Source organism: Grampus griseus (assembly GCF_964374135.1).
Source record: "Grampus griseus genome assembly, chromosome: 14".
Lineage (NCBI taxonomy): Eukaryota > Metazoa > Chordata > Mammalia > Artiodactyla > Delphinidae > Grampus > Grampus griseus.
The window spans coordinates 59,375,696-59,391,047 of record NC_139008.1 but is presented as its reverse complement, the minus strand read 5'-3'; the positions used below and the strand labels follow the sequence as shown (position 1 = coordinate 59,391,047).

Here is a 15,352-nt window from a genome sequence, read left to right as displayed (position 1 = left end):
TCCCAATGCAGGGGGCCCGGGTCCGATCCCTGGTCAGGGAACTAGATCCCACATGCCGCAACTAAAAAGAAAAAAAGATCCCGCACACAGCAACTAAAAAAAAAGATCCCGCATGCCGCAACGAAGATCTCGCACTCAGCAACAAAGATCCTGCATGCCGCAACTAAGACCCGGCACAGACAGATAAATAGATAGATAGACAGACAGATAGATAGGAAGGAAGGAAGGAAGGAAGGAAGGAAGGAAGGGAGGGAGGGAGGGAGGGAGGGAGGAAGGGAGGGAAGGAAAGAGGGAGGGAGGAAGGAAATAAAGAAGGAAGGAAGGAAGGAAGGAAGGAAGAGTAAATTATTCTAATACTACTAAATTGTTCCAGAGTTTAGAAAAGGAAAATTTCCTAATTCTTCTTATGGAGCAAATCATTGATACCAAAACCTGACAGATGATGTGTACTTGTACACACACACACACACACACACACACACACACACAACTGCAGTCCAATCTCATTAATGAAGACAAAAATCCTAAATAAAAACACTAGCAAACAGAATTAAGCAGTACACTAAAAGCAGCATGACCAAATGGAGTTTCTTGCAGGAATATAACAGTGGTTCAATATTAAGAAGCCTATTAATGTACTTTACTGTATTAAAAGATCTAAGGATGAAAAATCATAATATCATCTCTACTGATATTGAAAAGGCATTAGACAAAATCCAACCACCAATCTTGGGTAAATACATTGAATAAAATAGGAATCAATGGTGTGGGAGAGTGTCTGAAATGGCCCCCAATGAACCCCACCTGAACTTAGTAACTTGCTTCTTACAGAATACAATAAAAGTGATGGGATGTCACTCTGTGATTAGGTTCTACAAGACTGACTTCCACTTGTTTGCACATGCTGGTGTACACAGCTACCATGTTGTGTGCTGCCCCTGAGAGGCCCATATGGCAAGGAATTGAGGGTAGAATCCAGCCACCAGACAAAAGGGAAGTGAAGCCCCCAGTGCAACAATTCAGCAAGGAACTGAATCCTGCAACAATCACGAGTGACCTTTGAAGTGAATCCTTCCCCAGTCAAGGCTTGAGATGGCCGCAGCCCTGCCAACACTTTGATAGCAGCCTTGGAAGACCCTAAAGCAGACAATCCAGCTAAGCAATGCCTAGATTCGTGACCAGAGAAGCTGTAAGATAATAAATGTGTGGTTCTTTAAGCCAGTAAGTTTTGGTGTAATTTAAGCCAGCAAAGCATAAAACAAAGGGCAAGTGCCAAGTGTCACCCGGGAGGAGTAGAGATGACGACGGGCTTGGACATAAAACGAGGGATTACCTGTTGAACAATCCATGAGCTCACTGGCAGCTTTCATTTTCTTAGCAGTGTGCTCTGAGGTAGTGGGTGAGACCAGAAGGCTTGTGGTAGAAAAACAGGAAGCATTTAAGCCAAGGCTACTGTCTGGGGCATGTTCACCCTGCTCCATCTTCCTTTTCTGAGAGGGCAGAGCAATGGTAGAAGGGGTCACTGCCAATGCAGTCTGTGCTCTCCCAAGCAGGTGGCAGCCAGGGATGGAGTGCTGGAGCAGGAAATGGTCGATCCGGGCCTTCAAGTAGGGGTGAGGCAGGGGCTGGGAGTGCGGAGTAAAGGCTACTCCTGTGAAAGGGTCACTGGGCACTCGGCCCCATGTGGCTTCACTACGGTTACACTTCTCCAGCGTGCTCTGGTCAATGACCTTGCCTGAGGGCAGCAGCATGGGGTAAGGCATGATCTCCAGGGTGATGGGATCCAGGAACTCTTCAGGTACATCCCGAATTACCTCAGCCAGCTCCAGGAGGCTGGAGGGGGCCTGCTGGCCCTCAGACTGGCCCCCAGGATCACAGTCACTCTCCATGGGCAAGGCTGGGGCCTGTAGAGACAAGTCCTGAGGGAGGCTCTCTGAGGCAACCAGCAAAACACTGTCTATCACCTCCTGAGAGCAGGTTTTGGCTGGCTGACCCCATACTTCCAACCGCTTGATACAAGGGATACCACTGCCTGTCACATGGGTGATACAAATCTTGAGATGGGCCACATGACTAAGAGAAAGAGCCCCTTTATTCCAGAGCTCCTGGGCCACAACAGCAGGGGAGGGAAGTGTGGCTTCCATCGGGCCAAAAGGTGGCCTGGCTTTGAAGCCCCTGTGGCTAAACACCACTTGGCTCTGGTTTTTCAACAAGACTTTGCCCACCAAAGTGAACGCTTCTTTCTCCGGAATGGATGGCTCATCTGGGCCTGGGGTCTGGCACTCGGGGGTATTCCAAGACACTCTGCTGGACAAGGCAGATGTATACATTTCCAGGCCAGTGACATTCTGGCCTCCCCCAGCTGTGAGGTCTATGTTAATCCTACAGATTTCCACATTGAAGGGAAAGGAAACTGTCACATAGACTGGTGGCTTAATGAAATACTCTGTCCTAAAACCATGACTTCTCTTTGTGAGGTCTTCAGAGATGAGATTTTCTACTTCATAACCATCAGCTGATATCTAGATTTAATGACAAAAATGAGACACATTGATTTGACGAGATCCAAATGAAGACAACTCGTTTTCAACAACTTGTCACTTCTAAGAAAACTCTTTAAAGAAAATCTGAAGTTCCTCATTTGAAATTTCCTCTATTACATCAAATTTTCCTGGGGTTTTCTTTTCTTTTTTTTTGGCAGGCATCCAAGATCAGGTCAAAGGCTGAGGGCCACTGTGTCCCCAAATACTGCCCATCCTTAAAAAATGAGCAATAAAACTCTGCCTAACCAACAAAAAATCCCTTCAAAATAACATGTCTGTGAAAGGGGGGCAGATTTACAAGTGTTTTTTGGATTGTTTTTGGGTTTTTGGTGGTTTTTTTTGCTTTTAAATTCAGAGGATGAAAATGTACAGATTTAGGGAAAAATAAAGATGTTCACTGAAATTCTCAATTTTGTATTTGGACTTGATCAATTGTAAGAGTTTCCCTAGGAAGGCATAACAAAGGAACTTCTTGTAAATCTATGAATGATGAAACTTGGAAAGAAAAGGTTGCACAGAGACAAGGACCACAAAAGACTATGGGAAATTTAAAACAGTGAATGTACTAGGGGTGGGATTGTGAGTAGCTTTTTCCTTTCTCCCTTTTAATGTTTCCAATACTTGTTATAACCAATGGAAATTTTAAGATATCCTTGTCTGAAGGAGTCAGCTTAACAATCTGGGAACCTGAAATAATGTGCTGTGTGCAGAAATTCCAAATTGGGGAAGAAGTTCAATTCTCCCCTTGGAGTTTCCTTACTCCCTGCTCTGGGCTGTGGAAGATATCCAGCTTTGTACAAAAGGGGAGGCAGCTTAATTCAAATAATAAAGAACAAGGAATCCATATAACAAATATAAGCCATTATTTCTAGCATGAGAAGTTAGCAAGAACAACAGCATGGGAGAGAGAGAATTCCTACCTTCACTTTGACCTTGAGTGAAATTAAAATTTACTGTCAAAGGGAAGAGAACCCTCCACAAAATGAGTCACAACTCAGCTTGTAATGGTGCTGTCTGACTCTAGAGGTGCAGTCTGACCCACGCTTACCTAAATATCATCTGGTAGACTCTAAAACAATGAGGGTGAAAGCACATTAAGCCTGAATTAAGTCTACATACACAAGGCAGGAAATGGGGAAAAACATGAAAAATAGATGTCATATATTTATTTATGTGTATATACTTGTTTTGTTTACCTTGTTGCAGTAAATTCTTGGTCTGAACTGTGGGAGGCAAAGATTTATTACCATCCTTACGGCTGAAAGGATGGCTTCCAAGCATCAGAAATAGCCTTAAATGAAAAAATAAAACTTGGTATTAGACAAGTTAAAATTCAAATCTAAACTTTTAGGAGTTGATTCATAAGATCAGCTTGGTGCTTTGTGACCACCTAGAGGGGTGGGATAGGGAGGGTGGGAGGGAGGGAGATGCAAGAGGTAAGAGATATGGGGATATATGTATATGTATAGCTGATTCACTTTGTTATAAAGCAGAAACTAACATACCATTGTAAAGCAATTATACTCCAATAAAGATGTTAAAAAAAAAAAGAGATGAGAATCAAACAGGATAACAATAAAACTTTAACACACACACATTCTCATGGTCTATACTCACTCTTTTTGTATACTATATGGGATACTGGGAAATTAGTCACTGAAAAATTACAAAGCAGATTTCTTTTGCAGACTGTGTAGTTTGGTTCTCTGGATGACAGCTGTTCTAAAGCCCCAGTGGAGGCAAGGGCCTATCAGCTCTGCAGGGGGATCCCCACAGGAAAGAGAGGGTCAAAAGTGGATGAGCTCAAAGAAAAAAGAGGACTACTTAGCCAGAAGGTTTAGAATGAAAAGGGTCACAGAAAATAATCATAGTGGTGCTATGCATCATTGTCATTTAACACTTGTTAATGCAATTATGTTTTCTTATTAACACGAAAACAATTAGAAGAATCAAAAATGTCGTTATTGAGAAGTAGAAAATCTTAGAGTTGAAAAGCACCTTAAAAGAACATCTAGGAGCTTCCCTGGTGGTGCAGTGGTTAAGAGTCCACCTGCCAATGCAGGGGACATGGGTTTGAGCCCTGATTCGGGAAGATGCCACATGCCGTGGAGCAACTAAGCCCGTGTGCCACAACTACTAAGCCTGCGCTGTAGAGCCTGCGAGCCACAACTACTGAGCCCACGTGCTACAACTACTGAAGCCCGCGCACCTAGAGCCTGTGCTCTGCAACAAGAGAAGCCACCGAGATGAGAAGTCCACACACCGCAAGGAAGAGTAGCCCCCACTCACTGCAACTAGAGAAAGCCCGCACGCAGCAATGAAGACCCAACACAGCCAAAATTAAATAAATAAACAAACAAAAATATATAAAAGAACATCTAATCCAAATACAGCTGACCCTCGGGACTTCCCTGGTAGCACAGTGGTTAAGAATCTGCCTGCCAATGCAGGGGACATGGGTTCGATCCCTGGTCTGGGAAGATCCCACATGTCGTGGAACAACTAAGCCTGCATGCCTACAGCCTGTGCTCTGCAACAAGAGACGCCACTGCAATAAGAAGCCCACGTGCTGCAATGAAGAGTAGACCCTGCTCACCGCAACTAGAGAGAGCCTGCGGGCAGCAATGAAGACCCAATGCAGGCAAAAATAAATAAATTAAAACAAGCACATCTGACCCTTGAACAACACAGGGTTTAAGGGCACTGACCCTCCACACAGGTGTTGAAAATCCACGTTTATCTTTACAGTCTGCCCTCTGTATTGTTTCCACATAAGTGAATTCAACCAACCTCAAATTGTGTGGTACTGTCGTATGTATTTAGTGGAAAAAAATCCACATGTGAGTGGATCTGCATAGTTCAAACCGGTGCTGTTCAAGGGTCAACTGTAGTCATTTTGATGACCAATAAGCAGGGTAAGGGAAATGGATGAAGGTGGTTAATAGGTACAAACTTCTAGTTAAGATAAATAAGTTCTGGGGATGTAATGTACAACATGGTGACTACAGTTAACACTGTATTGTACATTTGAAAGCTCCTAAGAGAACAGACCTTAAAAGTTCTCATCACAAGACAAAAAAAAAAAAAAGAAGTAACTATGTGAGGTGATAGATGTTAACTAAGCTTATTATGGTAATCATTTCACAATATATACATATATTAAATCATTATGTTGTACACCTTAAACTTACACAACGTTATATGTCAGTTATAGCTCAATAAAACTGAAAGAAAAAGACTAATGTCCAACAGCCTTCGTCTTTCTCTGTAGAGAAGTGGGGAAGGCACTAGAAACATCCCTCCCAGTGGTAAGCCTCTCCAATGGATTTGAACTCCTTGAATGAGGCCAGCCAGCCATCTATGCTTTTCCATCTAACAGACAAGGCCATGAAAAACTCCCAATAGCGACAGGGCCACCCTCTGGGGTCTTGGTATTGTCGTGCTCAGTAAGTGCCACTTGCAGAGGCCAGGCATGTTGGGCATCCTGCAACATTTTAGTGAGTAGTTTCTGCACAGTGAAGATCTGCCATGAGACCTGTGAATGTTTATTATCTCAGCCTAGCCCCTATGTCAGTTTTACATATAAACACAGAATAGTTTTTAACATGATTTTAACACATGCTGAATTTTCTAGGAAGGGAACTTCCATGTCAACCACAGGAAGATCATACTTTACTTCAGGTCTTTACCAAGAAGTATTCACTTCTGAAATCCACATCACTGTGGTATTCAGAAATGCTAATATATCTGACAGTCCACATTTTTTTTTTTTTTTTTTTTCGGTACGCGGGCCTCTCACTGTTGTGGCCTCTCCCGTTGCGGAGCACAGGCTCTGGACGCGCAGGCTCAGCGGCCATGGCTCACGGGCCCAGCCGCTCCGCGGCATGTGGGATCTTCCCAGACCGGGGCACAAACCCGCGTCCCCTGCATCGGCAGGCGGACTCTCAACCACTGCGCCACCAGGGAAGCCCCTGACAGTCCACATTTGTAGAAGTCTGCATTCATGTTGATTCTACATGTTGGTAAAAGCTTTTGATTACTTTTTTTTTTTTTTGGCTGTGCCACGCAGCTCAAGGGATCTCAGTTCCCCAACCAGGGATCGAACCTGGATCCCCTGCAGTGGAAGTGAGGAGTCTTAACCATTGGACTACCAGGGAAGTCCCTCAGTTATCCTATTGAGCTCATTGATTTTAACAAAGTTTCAGGGACTTGGGGGGGCAGGAGGTTCTACAATCTCAATAATAATGAGAGCCTCTTTCTTAAAATGGTAACTCTTATTTGTCTCTCATCTTACTATATTAGCTAGAACTGCCAGAATTATATAAAATAATATTAGAGTTGCCATGCTTGTTTTGTTCCCATTAGAAAACACCTCTAGTGTTTCATCTTTGAACATAATGCTGATTGTTAGACTGAAATATTCTTTCTATGTTAATAAAGCACTCTGATTTTCATAGGTTTTTGAAAATCAGGGATATGCTTTGAATTCTGATTGTCTCTATATATTGAGTTTTATTATTTTTCTTATTTGACAGATTAATGAGATATAACACATTTTCCAATTTTTTAAAATAAATATATTTATTTATTTATTTTTGGCTGCGTTGGGTATTCGTTGCTGTGCGCAGGCTTTCTCTAGTTGAGACGAGCAGGGGCTACTCTTCGTTGCAGTGCGCGGGCTTCTCATTGCGGTGGCTTCTCTTGTTTTGGAGCTCGGGCTCTAGGTGTGTGGGTTTCAGTAGTTGTGGCACGGGGGCTCAGTAGTTGTGGCTCGTGGGCTCTAGAGTGCAGGCTCAGTAGTTGTGGTGCATGGGCTTAGTTGCTCCGCGCCATGTGGGATCTTCCCGGACCAGGGATCGAACCTGTGTCCCCTACATTGGTAGGAAGATTCTTAACCACTGTGCCACCAGGGAAGTCCCAAATTTTCCAATTTTAAGCCATCTTTTTACTCCTAAGATAGGCTCTAGTTGGTTGTGGAAGATTGTTCTTTAAATGTTTTTCAAACTCTACTGAATTTGATTGGTCACATTTAATTTTAGATGAGATAACACTGCACATTCATGTTACATTTACAAGCCCTATGCTAGGAACTGGAGTGGAGATAAAAATGAAATGGTCAGGTGGTGAAACTATTCTGTATGATACTGTAATACATGGCATTATACATTTGTGAAAATCCACAGAACTGTACAACACAAAGAATAAACCTTAATGTAAACTATGGATGTCAGATAAAAATAATATATCAATATTGGCTTCCAATTATAATAGATATACCACATTAATGCAAGATGTTAATAATAGGAAAACTGTATGCAAGGGAGAGGACGTATATGGGTACTCTCTGTATTATTTGATCAATTTTCCTGTAAGCCTAAAACTACTCTTAAATAGTCTAATAACAATAATAAAATAATAATAATAATAATAATAATAATGATTGGGGAAAAAGTGACTGAAAACAAATTAGGACTGGAGAGCAAACTGAAACAAGTGACTGTGCCATTACAGGATTAGAGTAGCAGATCCTTTAAAGAAAATCTTACAAATCATGGTATCTGTTTCTTTAGGAAATAGTGATGTCCAAACACTGTAGGATTCTACACGACTCCAGTTGCCACTGAGGTCTGTGCATGATCTTTTCCTCTCTCTTGTTCCAACACTCCTGATCTTTTAAGGCAAGTATTTCCTGCCTTAATGCTTAACACAGAAAAAAAAGAATGGCTCACCATATGAAAATGCAAACAGTCTCATCCAGGAAGACGGCCTCCTTAGCTCTGCCTAGGAAATAGCCAAGCTACCTGAATTCACTGCAAACACTCTCCAGTGAATACTTACAAATTATAGACTCCTTATCCAAATTTGGCATCTAAGTACAAGAGAGACCGTGTCTGAGTATAAGCTGGGGACAACAGACCATGGCTAAAGTGCCCTGCAGTTCAGAGAAGCAGCTTGAAGCCAGACAATATGGCCTTATAAGATAGTAAGATAATAATTATTTATAAGCAGATATCAATTTTCATTACAAAGATTTTTTTATTACAAAATATTTTAGATAAAAAGGTAAAGAATATAACATAGTAGACATTCTTCTACCCACCACCTAGATTTAGCAAATGCTAACATTTTGCCATGTTCATGTCTCATTAATGTACCTTAATGATAATTTACCGTGTATTATCTTGCAACATGCTTTTCTATTAAGCATTATTATTTTAAGTTTTTTCATGTTGAAATGTGTATATCTAGTCTGTTCATTTTAACTTCTTCATAGTATTCCACTGTATGACTAAAACACAGTTTATTTCTCCATTGACCTATTACTTATATTTTTAATTTTTTTACTATGAAAAAAAGCTGCAGTAAATATTCTCTATAAGTCTTTTTGTGGGGAAAAAAAGTTAAATAACACGGTCCTGTCCTCAAGTCTTGAAGCATTACAAACTTCCTTCCAACAGTGATTATGGAATACAAAGGTTTGTAACAGAGCTTTTCACAGATGACATTAAGAGTAGGGAAGGATGGTCTAATCAATGTTTTTCAATTTGTTGTTTTAAAATCAAGTTATAGGTTGAAGAAAAGAAATATGAACTAAAAAAGTACAAAATACCAAAGTGCACATAGTGCATTATTTCAGGAGACTTTTGTTTCAGTTTTATACAAATACATATAACAAATATATACTAGGTTCAATATAAAATGTACTGTGGCTTTTGATGAAAAAGACTGAAAACATTGGCCAAAGGTATACCCAGAAGTCAGGGAAGAATTCACAGGAGTAACGTTTGAACTAGAGACAACTAAGACACATGTCTGACTTCACGGACAACTTTGAAGGACAGATACCACATACTAGTGGTAAACCGTACAATATGTGCTTGACTATAGGAGCCAAGAGACAAGAACAGGAACAAAATAGGAAGGGCACTAGGGAGAAGGACCAGTAAGACTCAAGGCACAGAAACAGGACAACGTGAGGCCAATCCAGGAAATGCTGAATATGCCACTTAGCTGGAGAAAGCAGGGCTGGAAAGGCATAGTTATAGTGCAACATTACTACCAGGAATCTGACAATGATAGGATCTACTGATCCTACTCAGATTTCACCAGTTTTACACGTACTCATTTGTGTCTGCCTGTTTATTAAGTTCTGTGCAATTTTATTCTATGCACAGATTTATGTAATCACTTTGTGTGTACCAAAGTCAAGATACAGAGCAGTTCCATCACAAGGATCCCTTGTACCGTCCTTTATAAATCCAAATACTCTACTACCACAGAAGTCTTAAAGTTCCTCACCCAGATCTAAGCTCCTCAACTGAAGACTCCAGTTTAATTCCACTACCCACACTATAAGAAACAAACTTGAGGGACTTCCCTGGTGGCACAGTGGTTAAGAATCCACCTGCTAATGCTGGGGACATGGGTTCAAGCCCTAGTCCAGGAAAATCCCAGATACTGCGGAGCAACTAAGCCCATGCAACACAACTACTGAGCCTGCTCTCTAGAGCCCGTATGCCACAACTACTGAAGCCTGTGGGCCTAGAGCCCATGCTCCACAACAAGAGAAGCCACCGCAATGAGAAGCCTGTGCACTGCAACGAAGAGTAGCCCCCGCTCGCCAAAACTAGAGAAAACCTGGGCGCAGCCAAAAATAAATAAATAAATAAATAAATTTAAAAAAGAGGAAGAAGAATGAGGCTCCAGATACATGCTCTGGAGTATTTCTTGCAGCTGACAGCCCCTACGGGACTGGATGTCCACACGGAGACAGACCTTTCTCCTCTGCCTCCCTGTACCAGGCTGAGGAAGGGAAAATGCAAGGGAAGGACTAAGAAGGGACCCAGAGGTAGGGTGACCAACAATATGGTATACCCAGGACTGAGGGTTTTTTTCAGAATGTGGAACTTTCAGTGCTAAAACCAGGAAAGTCCCAAGCAAACTGGGACATCCTATCTGGAAGGTTTCTGTCTGTGCTTCCTTGGAGCTTAAAGCAGCCAAGCAAACCTTTTTGTTGCTGATGACTCAGAACCTAGAGGTGGGGAAGTGTGGAGGGATAACTTAGAAGAGAATAAGGTGACCATGACACTTTCTGGACACATGTGCATCCATCTTCCTTTGGCTTACAAAGAAGTTGCCATAGCTGAGTTATACAAGCTGATTTTTGAGTCTCATGAAAATGTAATGGAAAGTAATTCTGGCAGATGCACATATTTTAAAGACTAGGCTCAAACAGGTTACAGAATTAAAAAAAAAGATTACCTGTCAAATAAGAGAAAAGCATTTAGCATCAAAGAGTGGGTGGAATACCAAGGCACTGAGCAATTTCATAAATTGGGCATTTCAGCTTTTAAAGAAGTACAATACTTCTTATAATTTCTAAATTGAGTTACTGGTCCATCCAAGTAAAAAATCTGACTTGTGTGCATTTTTTTATAGCTGGTTAAAATGAAAGACAGCTGTCCCAGCCTATCCCACATAGTCACCCACAGATGAGAGGGAAGCAGGAAGACCAGAACCCAGGTGTAGGCCCAAAAGAAGCTTGCAATGTTATACACCTGGAGCCAATTCACCCTTCAAGAGCTTAATATGTGCAAGATACTCTGCTAGGCACAAGTGGACACAGTTTTTACTCTTAAGAAACTCACACGATCAAAACAAGGCACAGATGGGGAAGGGTTCTAATACCATTTACTCGGTACCTTAATAGCAGTGTCAGAAAAGTTATATGAGAACCCAGGTAAGGCAACCAAGCTCCTCACATACAAACCTGACCCTAACTCTGTCCTTCTCCTCCAGGGCCTTATTCCATCTGTTCTTGCCTCTCTCTTGAATCTTCAACTTATCTCTGACTATTGGACTCTTTCCTCAACATGTAAACAACAATTCAAGTCTCTTCTGCCCCCATCAGCCACCTCAAAAGAACCCAGCCTTGTCTTTCTTAGGGTTGTCAATTTAGCAAATAAAAATTTTAAATGCCCACTTAAATCTGAAATTTGGATAAACAATGGATTTTTTTTGGTTGTTTGTTTAGTATAAGAATGTTCCATGTACTACTTGGGACATACTTACACTAAAAAATTATTTATTGCACATTCAGCAAACTACGAATAGAAAGGAACTTCCTCAACACAATAAAGGACATTTACAAAAAATCCACAGCTAATATCATACTCAGTGGTAAAGACTAAAAGCATTCCCCCTAAGATCCAGAACAAGACGAGGATGCCTGCTTTCACCACTACGATTCAACTTTGTCTAGAAGTTCTAGCCAGAGCAATTAGGGAAGAAAATGAAATTAAAAAGTATCCAAAGTGGAAAGGAAGAAGTAAAACTATCTCTATACACAGATGACATGATCCCATATATAGAAAATCCTAACGAATATACATATATACATACACAAAACTTACAAGAGCTAATAAAAGAATTGAGCAAAGGTGCAGGGTAAATCAGTTGTATTTCTATACACTAGCAATGAGCAATTCATAAAGGAAATTAAGAAAATTCCATCTACAATAGCATCAAAAAGAATAAAATACTTAGGAATAAATTTAACTGAGAAGGTGCAAAACTTACACACTGAAAACTACAAAATGTTGTTGAAAGAAATTAAAGACTGGACTTCCCTGGTGGCGCAGTGGTTAAGAATCCACCTGCCAATGCAGGGGACACGCGTTCGAGCCCTGGTCCGGGAAGATCCCACATGCTGTGGAGCAACTAAGCCCATGCGTCACAACTACTGAGCCTGCACTCTAGAGCCCGCGTTGCACAGCTACTGAAGCCCGCGAGCCTACAGCCCGTGCTCTGCAACAAGAGAAGCCACCGCAATGAGAAGCCTGCGCACCGCAATGTAGAACCCCACTCGCCACAACTAGAGAGAAAGCCCGTGCACAGCAACGAAGACCCAACGCAACCTAAATAAATAAATAAATAAATAATTTTTTTTTTAAAAAAAGGAAAGAAATTAAAGAGCTAAGTAAATGGAAAGACATCCTGTGTTCATGGGTTGGAATACTTGATATTAAGATTGAAAAGCTACTAAACATCATCAGTCACTAGGGAAATGCAAATCAAAACCACAATGGGATATCACTTCACATCCACTAGGATGGCTATTTTTTTTAAAACAGCAAAGATGTGGAGAGGGCTTCCCTGGTGGTGCGGTGGTTGAGAGTCCGCCTGCCGATGCAGGGGACGCGGGTTCGTGTCCTGGTCCGGGAAGATCCCACAGGCCGCGGAGTGGCTGGGCCCGTGAGCCATGGCCGCTGAGCCTGTGCATCTGGAGCCTGTGCTCCGCAACGGGAGAGGCCACAACAGTGAGAGGCCCGCGTACCACAAAAACAAAAAAACAAAAACAAAACAAAAAAAAAGATGTGGAGAAATTGGAACCCTAGTACTTTCTGGTAGGAATGTAAAATGGTATAGCCACTGCGGAAGTATGGTGGCTCCTCAATAAGTTAAACGTAGAATTAATACATGACCCAGCAATTTCACTCCTAGGTATATACCCAAAAGTACTGAAAACAGGTGTTCAAACAAAAATTTGTATATGAGTGTCCACAGCAGCACTATTCATAATAGCTAAAATGTGAAAACAACCCGATGTCCATCAACTGATGAGTGGATAAATAAGATATTGTATATATATGAAATGGAGTATTTTTTGGCCATAAAAAAGAATGAAGTACTAGTAAATGCTATAACATGGATGAACCTTGAAAATATTATGCTAAGTAGAAGTCAGACACAGAAAGCTGCATATTGTACAATTTCATTTATATGAAATATCCATATATGCAAATCAATAGAGACAAAGCAGATTAGTGGACAGGGTCTGAGGAAGGGGGAAATGTGGGGTGACTGCTTAATGCGTATGGAGTTTCCTTTGGGGGTGAAGAAACTGTTCTGCAGGTAGATAGTGATGACTGGCTACACAACACTATCAATGTACTAAATATCACTGAATTGTACACTTTGTTTAAAATAGCCAATTTTACATGTATTTTACAAAACATTATTCACTACTTATCTGAAATTCAAATTTAACTGACCATACTATATTTTATCTGGCAATCCTAGTCCCATTCTAAATCCTGCTCAAGTTTCCCCGTCCCTTCAAAGGTTCCCAAGGAATTGCCTCAATATTTGCAATCCATTCCTTAACTCCACTCATTCAACAGGTGTGCAGTCTGGCTTTTGCCCTGACAATTCAATTCAAATTGCTATTGTTAAGGTCATCAGTGATATACAAGTTGCTAAACTGACTGAAGATTTTTCAGTTCTTGCCTTAATTGCTCTCTCCCTAGCAACTGACTATACAAACCCCTTCCTTCTTGAAATACTCTTTACCCTTGGCTTCTGTGCAGTGAAAGGTTAACTCAGCAGGTTTGGGGTATTCAAGTCTTGCACATTCCAAAGAAACTTCACCAAGTCCTGGGATATAATCTCTAAGCCTTTGGAACACTGTGCCTGATAAGACTGTTTTATATACATCTAGGACCTCGGGCCACACCAGATAGTTTACATTAACAAAGTAATTTATGGTGGGAGCCTTGTGTCATGCTGTATAAGCTGGACCTCTGGAGGGGTTGGGGACTGAGTAACTAAGGTCAGCCATGTGGGCAGTCACTCCATGTCTACACGACTGACCCCAAATAAAAACCCTGCACACCAAGACTCAGGTGAGCTTCCCTGACTGGCAATATCTGTACATATTGGCAAACATCACTGTTGGGATGAATTAAGAGCAGACTGTATGTCTCCACTGGACAAGGACAACTGAAAGCTTGTGACTGGCCTCTCCTAGACTCTACACTATGTGCCTTTTCCTTTGCTGATTTTAATCTGTATCCTTTCACTATAATAAACCATAACTCTAAGTTTTTCTTAGTTTTGTGAATCATTCTAGTGAAAGTGGTCTTGGGGAGCCCAGACTTACTTCTATGCCCCTATTTTTTCCTAAGTCTGATTATCTGTTCCTTTCCTGCCTTTATCACTGGATCCCTTTGCTTTGCCCTCCCTATAAATTCTGGTATTCTACTCTTGGTCATCTTTTCCCCTCCCTACCTGCAATAACCTACTTTCCACCTGTCCTAGGAAATTTCACTCATGGTTCTGCCATCTGACCTCATGCCCACTTGAGACCCCAGCCTGGACCCTTCTGCCTAGAGGCCCATCTCAGCATGACCCGGGCAGACTCAGCATTAACTCTGTACCCAAACACATCTCCTGCTTTAGTCTCAATTTTAGTTGCTGACTCGCTATCAATCTAGGCACTAAAATCATCATTCCCCAAACTGATCAATTAGCAAGTATTGATCTTTTTCCCCTTCCAAACATCTCTGAAATTTAAACTTTCCATTCCCATAATTTGGGCCTTCATTGTCTCTCACATGAGCTCTTGCACACATTTGTGAAATATTCTCCCTGATTGATCTCACACACCCCCACCACTCAATCTAGTTCTATCCTGCTTTTTACCTAACGTTTCTAAAACATGAATCTCTCCAATTACTCCCCGACTTAGACCCTTTAGAGGCACTCTAGCTTCTGTAAACCTAGGCTCTTTAGCAAGGCCATAAGGCTTGTGACCCAGATATTCTCTCTTTCTAGCCCCACCCTCTGCCTTCCTTCTACCCCCAACTCTCCAGCAATGCCTAACCACTCTAAATTCCCTGACCACACTCACTAAACATTATTATGTCCCAGGACCCATTCTAGGCACTGCAGATAAATTCTAGACAAAGTTAACTCAAGGAGCTACCTTCCAACAGGGAAACCAGTAAGTAAATAAAGAATAATTTCTG

The 15,352-nt window shown here is 41.5% G+C and overlaps 1 protein-coding gene across 4 annotated transcripts in view; it reads right to left on the bottom strand.

The window, feature by feature from the left end:
- The window catches only part of UBOX5 (U-box domain containing 5), a 32,865-nt gene that overhangs the window by 5,172 nt on the left and 12,341 nt on the right, over positions 1-15,352 (bottom strand). For all 4 annotated transcript variants that reach the window (XM_082671499.1, XM_082671498.1, XM_082671501.1 and 1 more), the window contains exons 2-3: positions 3,740-3,834; positions 1,334-2,522 (exon numbers count right to left, since the gene is read on the bottom strand). In XM_082671499.1, the coding sequence (XP_082527625.1) occupies positions 1,334-2,522; positions 3,740-3,793 (1,243 nt within the window). In that variant the 5' untranslated portion in view covers positions 3,794-3,834. The remainder of the gene's footprint in view (positions 1-1,333; positions 2,523-3,739; positions 3,835-15,352) is intronic.